General features: G+C 37.2%; 2 protein-coding genes across 2 annotated transcripts; one reads left to right on the top strand and one right to left on the bottom strand.

The window, feature by feature from the left end:
- Positions 1–1670: 1670 nt before the first annotated feature.
- Positions 1671–23354, bottom strand: LOC145990043 (fatty acid-binding protein, brain-like). The gene is made up of 4 exons (XM_083125676.1): positions 23194–23354; positions 20160–20332; positions 17327–17428; positions 1671–11816 (listed from the first exon to the last, which is right to left on the bottom strand). Exons 1-4 carry the CDS (start codon positions 23261–23263, stop codon positions 11757–11759), a joined length of 405 nt encoding a protein of 134 aa, XP_082981802.1. The 5' UTR covers positions 23264–23354; the 3' UTR covers positions 1671–11756.
- A 296-nt stretch (positions 23355–23650) lies between these two features.
- Positions 23651–24958, top strand: LOC145990362 (guanine nucleotide-binding protein subunit beta-like protein 1). The gene has a single exon (XM_083126057.1). The coding sequence runs from the start codon at positions 23897–23899 to the stop codon at positions 24854–24856; it is 960 nt and encodes a 319-aa protein (XP_082982183.1). The 5' UTR covers positions 23651–23896; the 3' UTR covers positions 24857–24958.
- The last annotated feature ends 741 nt before the right edge of the window (positions 24959–25699 follow it).

Below are 25699 nucleotides of genomic sequence, written 5' to 3'. Positions count from 1 at the left end.
GGCAACCAATATTTTCAAATGCAAAAAGCAACACATGGGAGTTCAAACATAGTCACAGCAGCAATGACATGTCTCCAATGATCTCAGAGCACATGGACCACACTGTGGTGGAACGAGAGCCAAAGAAGTCGTCGAGTGCAGTTTGCATCTTGTTTTTAGTCCAAGTATTTTAAAGATACTCAGGTGGTTCACTAACTTTGACTCACCCTGTATCTACATATGATAATTTCATATTTAATGTAAAATTTTAATAAGTACGTTTCAAATGTATTTATAGCTATTTCTTATCTCTCAATTTCTTACTTTACTATTGCAAAAGTGCTAATTTTGGGTAACTTTTATCTAATATTTTTCTTGTATGGAAAAAAAAACATTCATCAAATTTGAATATTATGTTAAGCCTTAAGATTTCTCACTGTGGTGCAAATTTAAGATTTTTCCCTCCATCCCCAATGTGGGATTACAGAACTTTTGAATTGTTTTGAGCCTATGAAGAAAAAGAGTGGCCTAGGCACCTCATATGTTTAACAATTTTCGAACTTACCTGGAACTGTATAGTAAATGTAAGAAATATGGTTAAGGTGTTTTTGCCCCCTTCATGGTTATTTTGAGAACCAAAGTTGAGAAACTGAAAAAAAAATATATTGTATTTATTGTAGGATAGCATGAAAACTAGGGATGAGTCGATATGAAATTTTGGCCGATACCGATAAAGTACCGATATAAAATTCAAAATGGTCCTTCAAGAACCTGAAAGGTTCATTGACCTCCTTAATAAATGAGTGTTTCAAGGTGAGTGCAGTGCAAAAGAAATTGCATATTTAGACATTTACTTTTTTTTAGAAAGTAAGGCACCCATAAAAATCACAACAAAGCGGCAGAATTTTGCACTAAATGATCAGATATTTATCGATATATCGAATCTGTAAAATAATCGGTAATTTTACTGATACACCGATATGCCTATATCGGCTGATACCGCTAGTGTGCCGATTCATCGGTCCCATCCTCAATGTAAACTATTAATCTGGGAGCAAAAGATGGTAATAAACAAAATGAAATAGAATGGCCGCGGTGGATCAGTCGGTAACGCGTCTTGACTACCATGCTAAAGGTCCCGGGTTCGATCCCCGGCCGGTTCAAATCCGGGAACTTTTCTAACGATGGAAGCGGCCCCGGTGCCCACCCAGCGTCGAATAACATGTGTACCTGGGGGAAACCCTGGGGGGTAAAGGTGGTCAGGGGCGTGATGCTGATCACATCACCCCCACTTACGACCGGATCAAGAAAGTGTGGGGCGTTACTCGCACACCCCCTATATGCCTTCATGGCGTGGTGCTATGCACAGGGGAACACTTTACCTTTTTTTACCTTTTATTTATTATTGAAGTAAATGGTTTTTGAATGATTTGGAATTATACAACAGAAGTTTACACCAAATTTCAGAAATGTCTGAAAATGCTAAAATCACTGCACGTGGCAAATTAAAAATGCAAGCCTGAAAAAATGTTCAGTTTTGATTTTGAACACTTCAAGGAGATAGAAATAAGTGATTAAATTATTAATTTTTGTAAAAAATGGTGATGTGACAAGGGTTGGTGAAAATGGTATGGAATGATCCCAAACAATCATGAATGACCCACCACTTATCAATTACAAGGGAGAATTAATACAGTTGCTCACCATTTTATTTACAAAAAAAGTCAAAATTAGTACAAATATTAACATTGATTAACAAATTACATATAGATATCACAGGAACATTTATATTTAGTAATTTCTAGCAAATACCAACATGTCCAATATCACATTTTTAATATTGCACAGCATTGATTTAGAAGTTTTCTTCTAAATCCAGGTTACAACAAAAGTATAATAGCCATTTTGGAAGCACAATAAATGATTATTATCAATACTTAATATTCATATGACAAAAGAACACAACAGGAAGATCTTGCATCATCAGTGGCATGCCCTGGATTTTCTTTTATTAGTAGGTAGTCCTGTATTTTCCAGCATTTGACATCCTTTTTTTGGGGAAGGATGCTGTGGCAAAAGAGGGGGGTGGGGGAGAGTTATGCATGCCACTGTAAATCATCATCATTTTTTATACTATAGTATTGTTAACTGACAATTACTGCGATTTAAATACAATTATTTCTGTTATGTGCCACCAAAATCAGTAAAAGATTAAAACAAATTATGCAGTGTACATTGTACATAAATTGTAAAAAATAAATGTAGAAACACACATACGTTTTTTCTCAGGTACCATTCCAAACAAACACACTTAAAGTCAAGACTAATTACTGCAATTGTAAAGAGCTAGAGGCTTAGATTGTGTAATTAGTAGTTAAATGGATTATAAAAATTGTCAGAAAATATTGATTTTCAGAATGTGAAACCATAAATATATTATTTTACAATCATTTATATTTGTCACATATAACATCATAGAAATAACTGAAAATTAACAGGTAAGAACATCAAGTATAAAAATTACACTGAAATTGGAATCACGTGATCAATTCAATGACAAAGTGTAGCAATCCTGACCTTAAGCATTGCCATCTTTGAGAAGGGTGGGGCGTGGTGTATAATACAACATTATCTTACATACACACAATACATATTTCTGGATGGCCACGATCATGACTAACAATGTGTAATTTAGATCAATTACCGTATGCAGTATAATGTGCATCCTGGTTTTTGATGGGGAAAAAGCAACAAACATATCTTGTATATAATGCGCAGTACAATTCAGGTTCAAGAAATTGCTTACATTATGGATTTGCAGCATTCAGGAAGTTTATTTTTTTATTATTTCTTGCCAAACAAATACCGCTGATGCACATCCTGTGTGACGGGAGGTGCATGCTCGAATTCCGTCAGAACAGCGCTGCTTTTCTTGGTGTCATAGAATGTTACATTAGAAAGTGAAAAATCATCGAAAACCGCCTTAAAACTTTTATACGCGGCTTTTTGAATTATCATTGCTGAAGAAACCCAACCTGGTAATTTGTATTTGTGCCTATTATACACAATGACATAGTGAAAACATAATACGCACCACAGTTGTTTTTTTTTTTTGGGAAGGGCAAAAATTTTGGAAAAAAGTGCACACTATACAGGAGTAAATACGATGATTACACAAATTACCACACACAGAGAAATGTGTAAAACTGAACAAGTCTCAAAGAAAAATATGCATGACAAACTAATATGAGAAGTTATACACAAGGATGCATATAAACTTATCTCTTTACTGTGCAGAGGCAATCAGCACTATGAGCGATATTACAGTGGAACCCTGATTGTACACTCCTGTTCACATAAAGTGGCACATTTAATAAGGTTGGACAGTTGAAATGTGTATATTTTAAGTTTTTCAACATGGACCCCTCAAAAACATAAAATCGAGGTTTCACTGCATATTTTTTTCTCTGCATGAGTTATGAACTATAGAAAACATAGTTGAGGTTTGCTACATAAATGAAATGCATGTACAGCCTGAACCTTCATTAAAATACATAATTTGAATCAGGGCCACGTCGAGTATCTGAATGAGGCTCGCCGAGCAAGATTTTCACCCGTTGAACAGACAGATGATTTACTTGACGCTGTGTGCTCATTCATCAAAATATCAGTGTCTTTGAGTAATATGTGATCAAGATGACTGCATCAAGTGGACAAGATTTCAGTGGTTATTATAATAATATTAAACATTAAAATAATATAATTATTCCTTCTCAAAACAATGGCAGGGTGCTTATCAATGAGAATAAAACCAAACATTTTTCACCAAGAGTGATTCGAAATTTTCTTTTTCACACACTTGCACAACTTTCAAAAACTAAGGTGTATATTTGGAATAAACAGCACAACAAAAAGTGGAAAATTTTATTACCATTATTTGAACTTCCTCTGTAATTATGCTACGAGGGTCACTCTTTATATTTTGAGCCTTGGCAACACTGATTGAAGTTAGGCGCGATTTGACGTTTGCACGGAATCGTCTGGCATTATTGACCATAACGTACTTCAAATGTTTTGTCAATAGCTTCATTTGTGTTGTTTATGTTGCCTTGGAGATTGCGCGACAACAATAAAATGGCATTAACTCGTGAACATTTTCGTGCGATGATTTTTTACGATTTTCGACGTGGATTATCAAGACAAGAGTGCATCGATCAACTTACTTCCACATTTGGCGATGAAGCCCCATCCTTTGCCACTGTGAAACGCTGGTATAACGAATTTAATCGTGGCCGCCATTCGCTCACCGACGAGATTCGCGAAGGTCGTCCAAAATCAGTTGTTGTTCAAGAAAACATTGATGCTGTGCAAAACCTAATACTGCAAGATCGTCATGTGACATACTGTGAGATTGAGGCAACCATAGGCATTAGTTCCACCAGCATATATAAAATATTACATGATCATTTAGCTGTGAGAAAGGTATGTTCTCGTTGGATCCCACACAATTTGACAAAAACTCAAAAAGGCGCTCGCGTCAATTGGTGCAAACAAATGCTCAATAAATACAATCGTGGAAAAACTGCTTTGACAAATGGTTCAAACGAATGTAAAAGTGTATTGCCCATAAAGGAGAATACTTCGAAAAACAATAAAGCAGTTTTCAATGCCAAATTCCTGTTTTTTCATTGTTAGGCTCAAAATATAAATAGTGACCCTCGTATATGGTAATCCGTTAATCACAAATACTTCATAATTAATTGCCATCTTTACATATTTTTCTTCCTGTTACTCTTTCCCTCACAATATTGAAACACAAGGAGGATATATTCTGTGGGATAAACCTGTGGTGAGCAAGGTTCAAGTTTGTTCAGCGAGCAAAGCTTATTTGGCTGTCAAGTAGCTGAGAAATCACATTGCTCACTGAGCGCTCAGATACTCGATGTGCCCCAGGTATACATGCTTCATTATGCTACTGAATCCAATTACAATAACACAAATATAATAGTTACATGCTTTGACTTAGAGTGCTGAAAAAAGCTTGATACACCGGGGGTACCCAGAAAACCCATCATACTAAAGTCATACTATGAACAATGGAAGTTGTAGAAAACATTGCTACACCAATATTTGTTCTCTTAATCTTAATATAAATTTATGGACGATATTTATGGAATGTACAAACACAAATCGCAATATTGCACTGGTCCCAGTTCATATCACTAGCATAAGGTTCTAAATTTACACATTGTGTCAAAACACTTTTACGCTTTCCACAACAAGAAAACAAGTCCACATTCAACATTTTATGATAATCTCGACAGTTAACATGATTTCTCCATGCTTACAAGATAGGGAAGACTTCATTACATGAGTTATGTGGAAATTTCTGGAAACAGAGTTCAAATTTACATTGAACTCGTCAAACATCAAGGAAGAAAAGATTTGCCTACAAGTTATTTTGTACAATAGTACGTAACAATTATGATACCACAAAGATTTCATGTATTCATTACAACTGAAGCAATATATATAGGGTTATCAGTTTGAGATGTTATAAAAGTGGTTATTTTACATTGCTTTTCTGCCACTTTTGGCTAATTACAACGAAGATATTAGAAAAGCAAATCACTGAATGTAATGTATAAGGGTCGCCCAAATGAAAGTGAGAATCTTGTTTTTTATTTCTGTAATGATTTGTTGGAATATATGAACATACAGGAAGTAAAAGTGATCCATAGGCGACATATTCTCTACATATAGTCACCTTGTCTGTTCAAGCAAGTGTCCCAGCGCGTCACAAGGGTATGGATACCCTGAGCGAAGAACGTCCATGGTTGACTGCGAAACCAATCTTCAACGGCGTCATGGACCTCAGCATCGTTGGCGAACCGGCGGCCCTTCAGATGTTTTTTTAGTGGCCTGAAGATGTTAGGAGAAAACATCCAGCCCTTTTTGGCCTTCACTAACACCTTCTGCCTTCAAAAATTGAATAACTACTCACTGGGCCTGTTTGGACGAATCCATGTTGTGAACGTGGTTCTGCACATGTAAACAACACACTGCGCTGTCAGACCATACCAGGTATGCATAGGATGTATTATTGGGGGGAGAAGGGAGGGGGGGCAATTATCGATAAATATGAAGCTTTCTTACATACAATGCCACCTACCAGAGCAAACACAAAGCTCTGTGTAGTTAAGCTACGATGGTACGGCAAAAGTCTTAACTTTCATTTGGGCAATCCTTATAGTACATATACCTCATCCCTCAGCAGTTTGAATATGAGCAGCAAGGATGCTTGTGTAGGCGAAACGCCATACGGTGTCACTAGTATATGAGAAACGTGACAGTCACACCTCAACAGTGAACACAGTATATTGTGCAGTGCAGCATACAAAATAGTCACCACACCCTTTCACGTCAAGACATTTTAAAATGGTATAACAGGTTCCTGGAAACTGGTGTGATTATGCTTCACACCAGTGGAATCGTGTGTGATCGGAACGAGACGTAGGCATTCATTCGAGAAGCCATGTTGAGTGTCAATGACAAAGTATTAGGGAGATTTCACCAATTGAATGCAGGCTGGCATACCACTATGGTGTGATTGGCTCATTCCCAAGCAACATGTGCCGTGTGTCACTTGTCTGAAATCTTCCTTAATGTGTTAATGATTTCTTGCTCCTACATATGTACATACCAATAACTGGTAACCAAGTGGATATTTTCCTGCAACATTTTGTGATATCTCAGATCACCCTGTATATTATGGATGGGACATATTGGTTGGTACTCTCTAGATATCAGCTGATATAGGCATACAGCTGCACAAATTATTGGTAAAATCGATGATAATTTTATTGTTCCCAAATTTCTATAAATTGCCTCAGTTCTTGAATCTTTTTGTTTTTTGCATGAAACTACAAAGCTATAATTCAAATATCCTAATTTTGTAATGTCCAAAAGCACACAATTTTCTTTGCTCAGGCAAAACTGCTTATGATCACTAGGCAACGGAACTTTAGGTAAGTAAATGTTTTTTCTGCGATAAGATAGACCCCCTTGTTTTTGCCAAAATTCTGATCATAACCTTATATGTCAACACAGCAAATTTTATTTTACATAAAAACACATATTTTCCAGTTTTCCATATGTAAATACATATTTTGCGAATTTTCATTTTAAATACATAAAATTGCTAATTGGCTTCAGCTACCTCGAAATCCTCGAAGGAAAATTGTTTATTCTCCGCACCTCATTCATATCGAGAGTGTCAGGTTTGTTTTGTCTTTGAACACGCTCGCTGGCAGACTTCTGGCGCCTCCCTACGATCCTATTCGGGGAAAATATTACCCTCACTGGATCTAACGCACAAGTGCTAATCTCTAAATGTACAGACATATTTGGGAAAAAACCAAGGTTTTCAAACTTTGTGCCAAATTGCACGTGTTTTGGAAGGTGAGGAAGAGGAAGCTTTGGAAAATTTCAGTGTTAGTGACATTTCGTGCTTCAAATATGCAAGAATTGTTTCTTGTGCCGTGGAGCGATCTTTCTCACAATATAAGATGTTTCTTAGAGATAATCGTCACAGATTTACAATGGAGAATTTGGGAAATACTATGGTGATCCTCTGCAACTCTTCCAAAAAATAGCTCACTACGAGGTAAGCATTTTGAAACTGATTTCAGGTGTTTAAAATGCATGTAATATTTTGTTTTTGTTACCAAATTTTTTTTATTTTTGTCACATATTTTCAACATTTATGACACATAAAAAAATTAATATTTCTGAGTATTTTAGCACATAAAGTTCCGTTCCCTAATGATCATCTGGTTTCATATATTAATAAAAGAGGTGAATGAGTCAATCCATCCGTAATACATACCAACATACATCTGTTGTCAAAGTTTAAGTCTACGCACATACAAGGTAATCGAACATGGACTTACAGTTTAAAGTGGGACCCTAACACTATAGAATGCCTCTCCATTGGGAAATGATTCCAGGGCCCCTTGATTACGGGGCAACAACACTACCACTATGCGCTGGGAAGACATACATACATGTATACATTATAAGGAAAAGGGAAAGAAATAAGATTAAAAAATCAAATAATATCAGCATTGAAGGATACAGGTAAATACTCAACAAACAAAAAGATAATGTATTTTGTGGCATGATTGCATTTGCATATTAGAGTGAAAGATTGTACTTCTTTGATTGTAAAGTGAAATATTGAGCTTCTTTTTGCCTGGATAGAGTTAAATGAATAAAATAGAGAAAAGTAAGATGAGAATCGGCTCGGATATTCAAGAGCCAGATGTATGGGTTCTCATGACAACATGAAGAGACCATGTTTATTACTCTGTTATCAAATTCTCAATTACATTGTTACAAAATCAAAATTTATCTTTACTGAAGGTAGAACCAGTCCCACACCGTGGCCATGTCATTAGCGTTGGGCAATATATCATCCAGACGATATATCACGATATTGAAAAAATATCATCCACGTGATATACTGTCACTTTTCATTGATTTGGTGCTTTAAGTCCACTTTATGCACAGATAGGCTAATCTGGACTGCACCTATAGTTTAAAGTTGGATCCGAACGACTAATGCCTCTGCCGGGTATCGAACCCGGGACCCCTTGATTATCGTTACCACTAAACCATCAGGGAGGATGATATATCGTCACAATATTTGGTGATGTATATCCTGTTGGCAATATATCATCATATTTTAGCAATATATATTGTGTTAGCGATATTTGGTGACATATATCATGGAGAATTTATGTTGCCAATATCACAATATTGAAAAATATCATATCGTCTGTGACGATATATTGCAATATCAAGTTTCCAATACTGCCCATCCGTAGATGTCATATTTTGAGCTCAGACTATGGGACTCACACTGGTTCGAGCCTGCTGGGAGGAAGAGTAACGAATTTTCTCCAGAGATTTCTGCCAGTGTATGGTCACCCACCTACGTTGGGGAACTAGAATGAGTAGGGTAACGCGGAAACCTACAACAATGACTGAGGAAGGGGGGGGGGGGGGTGTTGTGATGACCACACATCACCCTGTAACTGGTTTAATGATCTTCCACATCGGGAGGTGGGAGTGCAGATGGCACCACGATTTTTTAAAAATATTTTTGAATGTAGATCCAGTATGTAGGGAGCTATCCAAAGCACTGAGGTTAGTACAGTATATGAAAGCAGGATAGAGCATTTGGCAGATTGCCTCTATAGAGCCATTGTTGCTGGCATTCATGGAGAAAAAGGAAGGACTTATTCATTACCACTGTCCATGATATCTGAAAAGGACATTGATGTGGGAAGGTGGAAGAGATCTCAAAGTAATGTTCAGACTATACCGCAGAGCCATATAAAGATGGTCCGTGTAGTGGCTTGGGTCTAGCTTCGTGACTGATGCTGATGATGCAACCCTATCTGAGAATTTTTCAGCTACCGGAAGTAGACTACAGTTTGCAAAATCAACACTTTATTGCCGGCTTGTGGCACATGAATATTCAGACCAGATATCCTGTGCAGAGTGATTAGGACATACAGATTAAAAACAAATTTGCCCAAACAAATCATCATTTGTACGGTGTTGAGAAGTATTGGTCAGCTATTTAAAACTGGGTTCATGATGTTTAAATCAGCTGAGATTTTTTAAAATCCACTTTCTTCTCAGACAGGTTGATTGGGACTGGGCTTATAGTTTAAAGTGGGATCTGAAGTACTGTGCAATGCATTTCCATCAGGAAGCCTTGGTTAGAAGGTTAAGTGTAAGAAACTATCCTTATCAGGAAGCCCAAACTAGCTCTGAAATGATGCATGAACCCATATACATACATACGAGGGCTGGGGGCATAAGTCATGGCAACTATATTTTTTCTCAAACTGAAACAATGGTACCACAATATGTTCCGAAGAACGTGGCACCTGCAGTATGTGAATATTTCATTAGATGGCAGTGCAATGAATGGTTACCATACAGTGAGCAGCGGTAATTAATTCATTATTGAGTCAACCGTAGTCACAGGACATAGACAACAGTGTTACTGGGGAAGAAATGCCACACAGAGCTGATGGAAACTGTGAGGAATAGCATCCTACCATAGGACGTCCTTCTTTTGTTTCTGTAAAGCTTATATGATTTCTGACTTGTAAACACATGTGGCATGATGCTACTATCTATAAGGATGTTTTGCTCTCTTCTTTATCCTACACTTGGCACACATGATCTACATTGTGAACACATTGAACAGTACCATACACTGTGCCCTTCAATTTTTATATTTCTGATTTTTGTGACTCATGAGGCAAAACAAATCTATGTGCATTATCTGTTCACTAGCATTGGTGAATGAGGAACACATACAGTGTTATCTCTATTTCTTGTTCCCAGTTTTCACATTTTCCAACATTTTAGGTTCTTTTTTTTTGGTCCCTTAAAAATGTGTAATGGAGGCTCCACTGTATACTATTCTGGTTCTGCATGAAATCTTGTTTATTGTTGGTTATTGGCCAATTTCAAGGCTAAATTTTTCATAGTGTAAATATTTCATTTTCCAACATAGTACTCTTAATGCAATCACAAAAAATGGTACTGTATGAAAAATATTTTCCCATAAGAAATGGAACAAGTTTTTGTCCTTATATCTTTTCCTTACCAACACCATTTTTTTCTTCTATTGTGCATTTAGGAAATTTAAAAAAATGAAACAAACTATCAAAAATGTTTCAACAGGAAAAAAGCATTACTTTTTTCTTGTTTACAATCATCATTTTACATATACTCTGTCCCAGCTAACTGTAGAGCAGAGCCATGCACAGTGGCAGGAGAGGAGAAGGGAAATTGAGTGGTGAAAGTGCATCGTTGCAAACTGTATGGTCATTACCGTACATGCACAGAAATTTCATGACACGTACGGACGAACGGTCCAGACCTTAGTCCGTAAGCTAAATGTACGGCTTGTCAAAATTTGCACTTCCTGTTTTATCCCTAATATTTCTCTAAGAAATCCTTAAACCAAGAGTATAGATCTGGACACAAAGATACGGTTCGTGTGCCATGTGTGTACCGTATTATCGGTTTCAAAAGTTTGCAACGCTGACAGAGCAAAGCAGGGAAAGCGGGCAAACTCCAGTTGTTTCTCTCGCTGCTCATTGGTGGTGCCGTCTCGTGTCACTTCTTGTGCAGAGACTTGTTTCCGTTCGCCTGGTCTACAGTTAGCTGGTACAGGGTATAGTTCCATAATTTTTTCAACTGTCTGCAGCTAATAAATGAAACAAAGTTAAAATGGCAATAACAGTATAAAATAACAATGAAACACATTTACAATGATTACCTTGCAATTATTTATCTACATATATTATTTGTTCTATCAGGAACATTTCTTTTCGTAATATTCATACTGTATCATTTCATATCACAATGAGAAACTTACTTTAAAGCTTGTAAATTAGGAAATAAAGGAAAAAGCAAACATCAGAGATGCTTCAACTTATGGAACAAACTTACTGCTAAAAGGTGTTAATCTAATATCTCTGTGTTTACTATCATAATACCTGGCATCTGAAATTGCACTTACCTTATCCAAGCAAATAATTGTATATGTTACTATGCTGTTTATTCAATGTAAAAAGAACTACTTCATGATAAAACTTCCCTCACCCTTTTTGCAGTTTGTATTTTTAATTAGTAATATATAAGCTTGGTAATATCCATCCAGAGTTTGCACATAAAATGGAAATTCATGACAATTTCTTGAAGTATCTCTTGGCAACTACGTTGGTTTTATCTTCTTTCATAGTCTGAAAGCAAAAGTACAAACACCTTTGCTAAATTTGTTAAAACAAGAGAATATCAAAATTATACAATACATTGGTTTGATGGTAGATGTCAGCTGAAGAAATGATTGGAAGAGTGCATTCTAGTAGAATAATGAAAGCACTTTTGTTCCTTAGTTTTCTTGTCTTGTACTTCATCCATGCTTATGTGGAGCTCAAACAAACAAATATGAATTCATCAAGAAAGGGGCTTTTAATTTTTGCTAACCATGACTATGGGGGATGGAGAGAGTCATGATGATTCAGTGTGTAGGGTGTCTGGCTCCAATATGGAAGATGCAGGTTCAAATCCCAATATTTCTGAAAGAATGTGTTGGTTGACAGGGATAGTTGATGGATAATGGCTACTCAGAAAGAGTTATTGAAGTTTCTTTTGCTTAAGTCTTATTGCTAACTTCTTCCATCATCTTTGTTCTTCAGTGAACAGTCAGGCTGGGAAATATACAGTGCCTTTCATCAGTAGCATAGTCAGAAATTTCAAATGGGAGGGGAAGGGGGTTGTCTTCAAATCTCCATTTCCCCAACTTTCCAATCCAGAAATAACTAGGGCAATAAGATTTCTTGTTAATGTAGTAAATACCGAGGCCAGCTGACCGTGGAATTCCAGTGGACAGCTTAATTCTACCCACCTTCCATCCATGCACTGCGACCACTCCACCCATTCCATAAACAGGTATGTTATGACCAAGCATCCAAGTGTCAACTCGCAATGTATTGATGCCCAAATTTCAGTTTAACTATGAGACTTAGTCCTCGGACAATTAACGGAATATAAAGAGAAAAAATATATAATGTGTTGCACTCATACTCAATCTTCTCTCTCTGATTTAAAATCAAAAATTTTATGAAAATGGGGGGGGGGGTGCTTGAGCCGGGTGAGTCACCCCCCCCCCTGCCTACGCCACTACCTTTCATGGCCGAGATGGCATGGATCAGCGGCTAGCATGCAGGGAAGTAAAATCGCATCTGCCGGCATTTAGACCCACAGATGTATGCTGACCTTGGCACTGGACGGGTCAGTGCTTCAGTATGCAGATAACTGGTGTCCAGTTTGCATGTGTTTGTGAATTGTTCAGGTGTTAACAAGTGATTCAGATTGTTTTTAGTTTACGTATTACTTGTGCTTTTCTGCAGTCTAATAATGCTACGCTATCCGTACAATTTAAAAGAACGAATTTTTATGTAAGACTCTTACGTCATTCTTGTAGGGAAGTTAGAATACATTTTGCAGCAGGATTCCCAGATGTTCCTCACACACAGACAGTGTTCGGATACTTGTGAACAAATTTAGGGAATCAGGGTCTGTTCTTGATAGAAGCGAATGGTGAAACAGCGTACGCTTACTGAGGAGAAACCAGACAATGACTGAGCACGATTGGAACATACTGCTCAAAAATCCTTCCAGCACCTTGCACAAGAAACATCCCTCCAGCACCTTGAACAAGAAACAGCCATTTTCATAAAATCTGCATGGCGAGCTAGCAAGCTTTTAAACCTGAAGCCATACATTAGAAAAATTAAAATAAAATATCATGAGAGAAATTGAAGCAATTTCGGAAGAGGAAAATATCCTATAAATATGCCATAAATGTTTGGATGATGAAGGACATCATTTCCAACACCTCTTCTAACAAGGTACACACTGTGAATGTAATTGTACGAGATCATTTCATTACTTAGCTACAGGTTCCAGTTACGCAGATGCTGCATCCAATTTGCCGGCAGATGAGAGTAAAAACATGAGGTATAAACTGCTATTTTCAAAATGATCTCAAGGTTGCAACCCTGATCAAGTCATTCGAATGCTATATTTGCCATTCAGGAAATGGCAACTCCTCTACACATTTGCACCAGTGAACAGTGGTTTCTTACCTTCTGGAAGCCTAAAATTCATGGAAATTCTCCAGCAAATAATAATTTCATATTTCTATGAATGTTTACCACACCAGCAAGCAAGGTGGTCTGATTAAGTTGATTTATATTGCAATTCAAATTTTTCTTCATTTAAAATTCAATAATGTTTACAGGCAAAAACAGCAAAACAAATTGTGTAGAATAATATACAAAATAATAATCATGTTAAACCCTAAATAGTGTCATTAGCATTAAGCTGTAAATAAACATAGCAGCTAATATTTTGGAAAGTATCATTGCCAAATTCAGCTACAAAGACAATAAAAAATATTTTAAGTTAGATAATTAATACACCCAGAATGTTTTATTTTCACTGGAAGAAAAGTTACTGAAATTATTAGAAGTTTCAGTTTCATTAGCACACTCAACAAACATTTCCATCATATGTTCATATATACAGTATCAGAAACAGAAAAAAAATATTATTTTCCTGTAGTTTACGGTTATTACTAGCATAAGAAAACTGTTTTTCTTTGTGACGTTTCAGGAGAACACACACTCCTTTCATCAGACATTTATTTTCATTATTATTATTATTTCATTACATTGTTTTCTTATGCTTGTAATAACCGTAAACTACAGGAAAATAATTCTACAATGCAAGCAATGCGTACATACAAGAAAAAGAAAAAATATATGATGAATAAATTCTACCCTGAAGATGAGAGTGACGTTATCTATCGAAAGCTCGGAAACTTTTTCCATAATTGATCTGCTTGATAGCCCAAGATAATTTATTCATCATTCATTGCCAGGAAAGCTTCAAGACTTACTTCAGAAAATACATTTACATACAATTTTTTATTTGCTTTAATCAAACTGTTCAAATATTTTACAGGAACGTTTACCAAAAAAAGCCTTTCCATAAAAACAAAGATCTCTATATATATGTATGGTGCCATAAAATAACAAGCAATTTCAAGTGTTTTTTTCTTAAATCAAAAAATCTAATTTAAATAAAAAATCATGTTCTTCATCCACCCTGCCAGGAAGCTTATGAATGGAGAAGAAAATTCAACAATGGCCTACATTTCCAGACAGATGGGTGGAAAGACCTTCACCAAGGATTGTAAGTGACTGCACATGCATTCCAAGGATTCTTCTCCTTCTTCTGATATACAGGCATTAACTCTCTTGGCCTGGGCATAGGTATTCTTTATAAGTGTCGCTTCATCAATTTCATTGTATCATCACTCATCTTCATCTCTGCAATTTGCCAAAAGTGGCAGAAAAATGAATCGATCAGAATTCAAAAATATATCTACAGGAGGAATGAGTCTATACTAAAATGCATAAAACATGTACAACCTACATGCAGAAATGTGCTAGAGTCGACGAGCGATATGAAAGCGGCTGACCTTGACAAGTCCGCGCAGAGAGAGAGGGAGATACATTTCCGCTGTTGCCACCTACTCACCGTTCGAGGTTCTCGCCATTCTTTCAAAATAAAAAAACAATGGCTTACATTCGAACAATTGTAAATTGCCGCTGCACGGCTATTATTGCAACAATCGATACCAATCCAGCACGAGTATTACCAGAAAGATTTAGACAATCGTATTGTGTTGTAAATTAAATGTGTAGAATCTTGAAAGTAAGTGAAAGAAATTAAATATTTTATTGACCATTATTGTATAGAGAAAAAGTTCTCTTGCGAGCCGATTTTTATTAAATTAGATTTGAAATAACTTCCAGTGAGAAAGTTACAAAGAAAACTCCAAATTTTAAGTTCGTATAATATTTACAGCGATATGCTATTTGGTTACTGAGAAAACGAGAGAAGAACTTGATTCATTCTTTCGCGGCGCGGCAAAGGCAACTTCGTTTGCCGCAGATACCAGGCGCCGGTCTTGTGGCACTCGCAATAACAAAACAACTGTCTGGCATGCATAACATGAACTGAAAATAAAAAATAAAATGCCATTTACTTACATAACGCTCATTCCGTACTGCTGTCAATCTCGTCACTTGATTCAAGTTCTTCGGAATCCGTGTCTTGCAAATTTATAATGACCTTCTCGATGACATCATCTCTGACTATTTCACGCTGGAAGTCATCTTCTTGTATTTTTTCTGCGCGAGCCACACAATCTGCCCACTCGGAAACACCTATTCTGTCTATTGCTTCGTGAGTCAGTTTCTGTACGTCGGCAATTTTGAAAGACTTGTTCTTGTCAGCTACGTACCCCTTCACCTGGGCCCAAATCATTTCAATCGGGTTGTACTGACAATGATAAGGTGGGAGACGAACAACTCTGTGATCATATTCTCTTGCTATTATATCGATTTCGTAACTTTTGTGAGTTGGTGTATGATGTTTCACCAACTGCAACAATTCTGCTCGGGTTTGCGTGCTTGTGTGGGGAATGTTCTTGTTACAGAGCCATGCCATAATATCCGCCTTCCTTGTATTCGAACAAGGCGTTTTATCCACTTGCAAGGAATGTATGCTCGCGTTGTCCATTACAATCACGGATTCGGGAGCGAGAAACGGCAAGAACTGCTCGCAAAACCATTTTCGAAACACGGCAGACGTCATTTCTGAATGATAGTCAGTACTGTTTGTTTTGGAGCGGAAAACCAATTTACTTTGGGGCACAAAGCCTGTAGCAGGTGAACCAGCATGACACACTATAAGACGAGCACCTTTTCCTAATGGCACCTTTAACCCACCAGAACCATCACTCATTCTCCAGCAGCTCGTCTTCGTGTGATTCTGGTTGACCCAGGTTTCATCTAAATAGTATATATTTGCAGTACCAGCTTTCCTGATTTCGTGCATGGTTCTGAGGAAGATCACTCTCGCAGCTACAACATCACCCCTCTCCATTAAAAATTTCCTCCCGTCGTTACCTTTCCTATATCTGAACCCCATGTTCTTCAAAATTTTTAACACTGACCACGTACTGCCTGCAAACCCGATAGCTTCCTTCAATTTAGCCCTAAGTTTCACTGCAGTAGGAAATTCGCCATTTGCGTACATGTCAAATATAATATTACGCAATACCCCTTTATCAAAATCGTCCAAGTGCGTAACATTCTTTCGCCGATTACGACGTTTGCCAGGCGAGCGAAAAGAAACCGACCCTGTATCACCGATCGACGACCTGGCTTCCTTCGCAATCGTCTGAACTGTACGCAGACCTATCCCACATGCAGCCGCTGTACGCTCCTGACATTTGGCAACACCGCTCCCTGACGAACACGAGGCACTGTCTTCACTGCGAGATTCACTTTGGAAGAACTGATACACTTTGTACACCATATCTCGTGCTTGTTTGTGTAGAATACGACGCTTAGGTGTTTCTGTAGCCATCTTGCACACGTATATTGACAAATTTTTGTGATCACACTGAAGAAACACGAACAGTCACAACGAAAACCAAACCGATTCTTGCCGCTCGTAAAACAAAAGAACGACATCGCGCGTTTTGCACGGCAGTCTCCACCACCTCCTTTTGCTACTGCGCATCGAGGCTTGTTCAAGGTCAGCCGCTTTCATATGGCTCGTCGACTCTAGTTAAAAGAACAAAACAAATTCAGATTGTTGTCTGTCTTACCAGTACAAGTTCTTCATCTGTGAATTCATATATCCTATGAACCGTTCCCATGGGTGTTTCCGAATCCGTCTGCAGTTTATCGCCATCCAGTGTTGTAACACTCTAGGGTTAAAAAAAAGTTCATTTTAATGCATATATTGAGTTTGGTTTTGAGTCCACTTTATGCACAGTAAGGCTAATCGAGACTGGACCTACAGTTTCAAGTGAGATCCGAACCACTTGTGCTTCTACCGGGTATCGAATCTGAAACTTTGATTATCACTAGGGTTAGGATCTTGACAACCTTAAAATTGCCAAAAAAATGACCTTTAAAAAATGCATTTATGACCTAATACATGCAAGAAAATGCCCTATAAACTTAGAAAAATGACCTAAAAATTCTGAAAGATTTGTAAAACAAATTTATAAACTACCAAGAGAAATTCAAATTACAAATTAACGTTACAGTATCTATCACATGTTCATTGCATATGGTAGTACAAGTAAGAAAGTTCACTTTTTGTCATCATTTACACTTTAGGTACTGAGTTGCAGTACACAATGAAAATCATATGCAAATTTTCAAAAGTGAATGATCGTCGGTTTTCGGACAAGAATTCCTTGTACATGGAAAAACTTCTCTTGACTTCCACCGACACAAGAGAAGCGTACTTGAAATGAACAATATCACTTGCTATTAAGTCACTTTCGATTCCATGGAGTGCAACTAAAGAGGAATTTTGAACAATAATCCGTTCGGCAACAAAGTATTTACTGATAGAGGGGAAAATCATATTTTTGGAGCTGAATTTACACAACAGCTTGTGTCAACAATAGTGCACAGAATTTTTGTTTCTTCAAACACAGTCGTTCAGAACTGCGCTGAAGGTAATGGGACGAGAGACGGGAACCTCTCTCCTTCAAAGGGTTATGTTTGCATGTAAAATGCCCCTTCTTTCACCAAAATGTAGATAAATGCATAAGAAATGACAAACGGTTTAAATAGTTTAAAAAATGACCTTTACTCCAAAAAGGGATCAAAAAATGCCCTAACAAAGGCATCCCAATTAATTCACTTACGTATAAAACACATTTCTATCTACTTATGCAATGTTTCTGCTTTACCAAAAAAAAAAAAAAAAAATGCATTTGCATCAAAATCCTAGCACTAAACATCATCACACACTATCAATAAATTTAAGTGAATCTTTTACCTTTCTATTCATTACATTTTAAAATTTAACATGATATTCAAGCAATGTCTAAAATTCTTTGACCTGAGACAAGACAAATCTGAACAAAAAGAAGAGAAAACTGGGGGGATGTACAAGGATAGGGTGTAGCTACGTGAAAGTTAAATATGCATGTAATAAACAGATATCTAAATAAATATTTAGTATATATTTTATTCTTTAATGAAAAATCAAATTTTTGAAAAAGTTTCCTCATTTGATCCTATTTTTGAACTTTCGTTATATTTTACTTTGATATTTCAGTCTTGTTCTGCCTCCCTCTTCAGGGAATTCCAAGTAAATTCACTACATACATGTTTTAAAATATAATATGCACACAGATTTCTATGCTTTATAGATGAAATGGGAGTCCTCATGGATGAGATGAGTGTGTTATCATTTACACGATTCAACAATATGACACATTCTTCATAGGTTCTGATGATGATATAATTGGTGAAAATATTCACATTACAAAAAATTTGAATACCATTGTGCTTCGTGTCTTCTCTTTGTAACACCAGAAATAAACGCTTCACTGTGACACTGCAGGGGATGGATATGGAGCTAGAAATGGAGACCATTCCGAAATTTGGGAGTCTTAGTCATTCATACTCCCTTAACACCGCAGTACACAGGTGGATGGTGCAATGCTGCTCACAGAGAACTCATTGTGATATTATTGCAACTTTGGGTGGATCTGCCCTTGCAATAATTCTCTTACGCCATCTCCTTACAATGGCCAGTTGCCTCTAGCTGCGGTACTGTCAAAAAAGTCAGGTTTTCTGTTCATAAGGGCTCTGCACTTCCCGTGTGTGCATTGATATTTCTGTTTTGGGACGTACAGCGCTGAGGATTCCTGCCCGATTTGTTGTGAAAATTTATTGAGAGGCGGAGGAGAGGTGAATTTTGGACCTGAAAAATGAGCTGAGTGACCAAGCGTACAAATAATCACACATGTATTGCTGAAAATTAATATTTTTTAGCAAAATATTTCAGTGAGCCTGGAAAAATCAGGCACAGTTCCACGAAAAACCTTCATTTTCTGAACAAAACAATGGTAATTATTACAAAACAATGAATACAGATGTGTAGCCAAATGTTCAGTGGTACATAAAATGAAAATATGTATACATACGCACAGGAATAGGATGAGAAAAGGTGCCAGAAGGGCGGATAAATAAAATTGATGAAGGAGACAGTAAACACTTATTTCTTTTCATGTGGTAAGTGTTTACTGTCTCCATCATTTGTGTGTGTGTGTGTGTGTGTATATATATATATATATATTGATGCAGAAAAATTAATATGTTATTTGTGATTATATGTCGGTGAGCCCAAAGCCACCCGCCCACTCGTGTAGTTATGTTTCAGAATTTAGTGCGTGCACTGCAGTGTTAAAGGATCACTGGCCAGATGCAACGTTACTGTTTAATATTTACCAATTCAATTATGAATCAGTACATTAAAATAGTTGCTGTTAACAAAGAAATCCACATCTACAGAACAATATCAGAATATCAGTACAGAACTGATATAAAAAAAAATGGGGGGTCTATTTATTTTCAAAGACCGATACTTCTGGATGTTTTTGAGTGAGCTTTACAGTATGGTTATAATACCTTAAATTCAACTCCGCTTGGCATTGATTCAGTGTATTCTTCACCAAGTTTAAATTTCTGTTCAACTGTGCGAAACAGTGAAATTGTCTTGACACTCCATTCATCACCCTCATTCTGAATCTCTAGGAGAGGGCTTGTGGCCTGCATCATTTTGCGTGGTATGTAAGGTACACCTGCAAACAAATAAAATTTGCACATAAAGTATCTTAAAAGGACGGGATGGGACATTTTGAAACGGAGGTATAGAGAAGAAAGTAAATAGTTGCAAGAGATTTAACCATGGAAATTAATAGTGCAGAGAATGCCATTACATATCACTGAACATTGATTGATTGATTTGGTGTTTTAAGTCTATTTTATGCACAGTAAGGCTAATCGGGACTGGACCTACAGTTTAAAGTGGGATCCGAACCACTATGCACCTCCACCGGGTATCGAACCCGGAACCCCTTGATTGCAGGGCGACAACGCTACCACTGCGCCATCGGGGAGGCCTATATCACTGAAGAGATGGTAGTTTCATGACTGATGGCAACTTTTTGTTTATCTGATTTCTTTGGTGTTTTTCACTTCATTTTGTGATAGTAATGATGTACATCATGTATTAATGTTGCTGTCATGTGAAAATTTCCCACATGAGAGATTATTTTCAAAATAATGAACTGTGAAGTAGCCCTATGAATAAATTGTGATGGACCACTGGAAACAACCACCTTAAGTCTGCCCGGCCAAAGAATGGACTTGAGGAAAACCAGAATTGACGCCTCCAGTTCAAGGGGGAAAAAGCGGCGTTACTACATGACTGATTGTTGTACAGTCGTACACGACACCTCTTCCTGTCAACAAGTTCCTTCGCTCGCATTTCAGGGAGAGGCAGGGAATCGGAGACCCATTCACTTGCTGCGCTGCGGCAACCATTAGGCATCGCCATGCTTGACCCTGTTGAGGGTGTGCCACCTGTTTCGAAAATGACCCGAAATGAAAAATTTGGCAACGTAGAATACCACGAGCATTTCCCCTCACTATGGCAACTGGACCAAGCTGATTGGTTCAGTGGTTGATGTGACCCTCGCTGGCTTTCGACAGAGAAGATAAAAATAGAATTTCCAAGTCCATTATTTGGCCAGAACCACTGTAGAAGTAAAGTGATACCTACTGTAAGTACCAAACAGAATTCCCTGTGTGGGAAAATTGTTACATTCACTCAACTCGACATTACAACACATTCCTAGGTTATGATCTTTTCAATATAATTTTTATAAACACTCATTAACGTAAACTCACACTCACGCAATCACTCTTTTGGTAATTGACGTAAATTTCTTAAGAAGTATGTATAAATTTTTAAAAAAATAGCAAGGCCACTCAGCTAGAAATTACATTATATAAATTAGTAACTTTAACCTTAATTGTTACTGCATTATAAGCATGATATGAAATAATTGCCAAATAATTGCCATACAAAAATATAAACAAACAAACAGCAATTTACAGTAAAAGTTATCACCTTAAATTGGCTAACATGCAGTAGTTTTTGGTTAATAACTTATGTTTAGTGATCCTAACACAAACTAATCATTACTTACTCCCTAATCTTGAGTTTTTCTCCCCTATGCAGCTACTAGTTGAATTGTACTGTAGGTACATGAGTTGAGGGGGGAAATGAGTCTTACCAGAAGGCAAAGCAAGGAACGAAAGACCAGTGGATAGAACAAATTACTTTTTACTTTGAGGGCCATCAAACCTGATTTGCTTACCTAACCAACCCAAAGCATGACAAACTAATAACAAATGAGGAGCAATTACAGAAATATTATGGAACAGGCCTTGTTAAAGCATTCCCAGCTGAACTGTTCTGTCTTTAAACAGCTCTCAGAAGTGACCTATCAAAAGTTTCATGTGTACATGATTTACCAAAACTTCTGTATGAGAAATACAATTTAATTCTACCTAGTTCTCCAGAGGTATGCCAACCTCCGTGGCGGAGTGGTAAGCACAGCATGCTACCGGATTCAAATCCCGGTCTGGGCATAGGTGTTCTTTTGTGAGTGCTTCTTCATGAATTTCATCCTATCGATCACTGATCGTCTTGATTAGTCAATAATTGCAGAAAAGCGACACTAAATAACATTTATCAAATTAAATGTTTTCAGAAATACAGACATGCACACACTGAAGACAATGAATAACAGCAAACGCTTTGACATTTCCTTTCACAAGTACATGTATTTTACAAGAGTATTTTTTAGTAATATCTTGCGGGAAGGCTCAAAATTTGTAGATCCGGCACTGGTGAAAGGCACCAAGATCGTTTTTCATGCTTTATTGCGATTTCATCATGCTACGAATGCAAATTTTACATGGTTCGATTTCGATGTACGTCTGTTAACACATACTGCGGAGTTTTAGCGATTACATAAGATTTTGTTCAATATGCATTCGTGGTCTGGTTAGGCAGGTCAGGTTTGGTTTACTTAGCATTAAAATGAAGTCCCTAAATGCATTCTACTAACGTTCCGAGTTACCTCTACATTCATTCCCACTCTTCTATGATACTTGCAGTCGCTTGTCAACGGAGAATATCTTCTCCATGGGAAGCGTGCATGCTTGTGTAAGGCAATTTTTAAGTTTTTTTTTCGACATAAATAACTTTTTTTTTCGAGTCCAAACAGTGCTCGCTACTTTAGGAAAGTTCAAATTTCGCGAGACAATGATTTCTAAAACTCTACAATAATTAGTCTATCTTCTGGACCTCTCCGATGGCGCAGTGATAGCGTCGTTGCCTTGTAATCAAGGGGTCCAGGGTTCGATACCCGGTGGAGGCACATAGTGGTTCGGATCCCACTTTAAACTGTAGGTCCAGCCCCGATTAGCTTTTCTGTGCATAAAGTGGACTTATGGACGTAATTTTTGAGGGGGTACAGTAAGGCAATGGACCCATGTCCAAATAAAACAAATGCACAAACTACTTCGAATTTCAACATAAAAACTGAAACTGACATACCTACTGCTCTAAAATACTCAACTGACATACCTACTGCTCTAAAATACTCATCTACATTTTCATTTTTGTAATGTTGAAATTTTCCAGTGCCTGGCGCCATTTGTTAAAAGATATAATTCTGTTTATTTTCCTCTTTACTCAAAGTAAATATATGACGTTGACGTTCTTTTCTTTCTGGTAAATACACCCACAGGATCAATGCACAGAATACACTCAACTTTTACCTTTGCGATACTTCGGCAAACTTCGGCGAAGCAAACTTGTAGTCAAATTAGAACCGACTACCGTGTTCATTAATCCGGATTAATCAATGATTTGTATGTATTTTTACATTTAAACAAAACCATCAAACGTGGAAACGTTTATGGATCATACATAAAACATTAGCTGATATGTGTCGATGCAGTTATCAGACGAAAGAAGGTGCTCGTATCCGACACAAATAGATTTTACCATCGGGTTTCTGATCTTGTTTGTAAACAACATCATGCTTCGTGTATGTAGTGCTTGGTACTTTGATTTCGTAAATTTTGTGCTGTACCATTGACGGTTTGGAACGGTTTTGTGTGTGTTAATAAATTTCGTTGCCTGAGCATGGATGCTAAGCTGTAAAAAGGAGATTTTTTCAGTGCTGTTAATTCAGAGAAAATGTTGAAATGGTGATCAAGACAATTTAAATTTTGCCAATTGAATTACAAAGCTTGGGATTCAAGTTCGTAAGTATTCAGAAGAAATGGCCCAATCTCCCCCTGACCCTGTTTTTACTTTGAAAGGGGACCAGGGTCCTGTCAATTCGTTGTTGTTCCGAAGTGTAGGATGTGAGGAAAGACTTTTCGCCGGTACACAGGAAGGAAAATTGCATGTGTGGAACTTGCATAGCAGTCGAATTGAAAGTGTTATAAATGTCCATTGTGACTCATGTTTATCAGTTTTAAGTGTTGGGAGAAAGTTTGTAACACAAGGAAAGAATGACTGTGTGAAAGTGTGGTCTGCAAGGGAACATGATTTAGTTGAAGATTTCAGGATTGCAAGCGATTATCACGGTTTTTGCCGTTGTGATGTATATGAAGATGCTGCCGTTATTGGCATACCTTCAGATTCTGAATCAAAAGTAGATATTTTTGACTCTAGCTCAGGAAAATCCATACTTTCTTTGAAACCTCCGAATGATGTTGTGAAATTAGGAATGTTAATGGCCATTAAGTTTATACATCTTGGGGGGAATTTGTTTGTACTTTCAGCATATGAGAGTGGTGATATTTACTTGTGGGATGTTAAGAAAAATGAAATTACAAGCCATCTCAAACTTAGTGATACTCCAATGTGCATTGACTTTGATAGCTCATCCTGTCAAGGAGTTTGTGGGACATCATCCAATGATGTGTCAGTATTTTTGATTAATGAGAGTAGGTGCCTGTTAAAGAAATGTGAAATTACTATAACTAATGCTGGTGTGTCATGTGTAAAAATTAGGCATGATTCCAGAATATTTGCTACTGGAGGCTGGGATGGGAGAATTCGTGTCTTCTCATGGAAGAAACTTAAGCCATTGGCTGTGTTAACTTTCCACAAAGAAACTGTTCAAGATTTAGGGTTTTCAGATGAACCTGTTACAGCTTGGAATTCCTCATGTTTGCTAGCTGCCGGCTCAAAGGATCAAAAGATATCTTTATGGGATATTTATAACAAATAAATTCAATTTTCAGAGATTCAGTAGAAAGATGTAATTGAGATGAACAACTTTTTTATGGGCCAAACTTGGCCATCTCCTGTCCTGACCAAAATATTAATAAAAATAAAGGAACAGTAAATATGTGGTGTATGCATTTTCTTTATTAAAGTTAAGATAAAGCAAATTTGTTGACTCAAGAGTACAGAGATAGCTTGGTAGCCTAGCATGTTAACTCGTCGCCTTTTGATCTCACTGCTGAACTTCCTAGGTTCAAATCCTGGTGTGGGCATAGTTGTTCTATTGCAAGTGCCCCTTCATAAATTTAACCTATCATTTTCATCGTTGCAATTAGCCAAAAGTGGCGGAAAAACAAAATTCAAAAACAAACGTTACCGGAAATGGTTCATGGGGCTATCAGTGAATGGTTCGTGGGGCTATCCGTCAATGTTTTGTGGGGATACCCGTGCATGGTTTGTGCAGCTGCCTGTTCATAATGTACTGATCAGAAGGCCAACATTAGTTCATCTACCAAATATTAATGAAATTCAAGATACTTTCTTACCCTAACCTTACCGGAAAAAAGTTTCGTGGGGATATCAGTTAAATCTTTTCCCAATGAGCACACATTGTAACAAAATATATAATATATAAGCTTCCTCACTGACCAACATGCCATTTTTCTAGAAGAACGCTTGAACACCGTTGCCAAACCTACCTCTAATCAAAGTCTGCATTCCACATGCTTTTCTACCTCGTCGTTCTCACTGTCCAAGCAACAACTAATGCTCTGCAAGTAATGAAGGAACAGTGTGGCAATGCTGTAGACAGTGCAACGAATGCCGAACGTCACTTGTTCATATCATC

This window comes from Lepisma saccharinum, chromosome 7, assembly GCF_977018435.1.
Source record: "Lepisma saccharinum chromosome 7, izLepSacc3.1, whole genome shotgun sequence".
Lineage (NCBI taxonomy): Eukaryota > Metazoa > Arthropoda > Insecta > Zygentoma > Lepismatidae > Lepisma > Lepisma saccharinum.
This window is presented reverse-complemented; position numbering and strand designations above follow the sequence as displayed.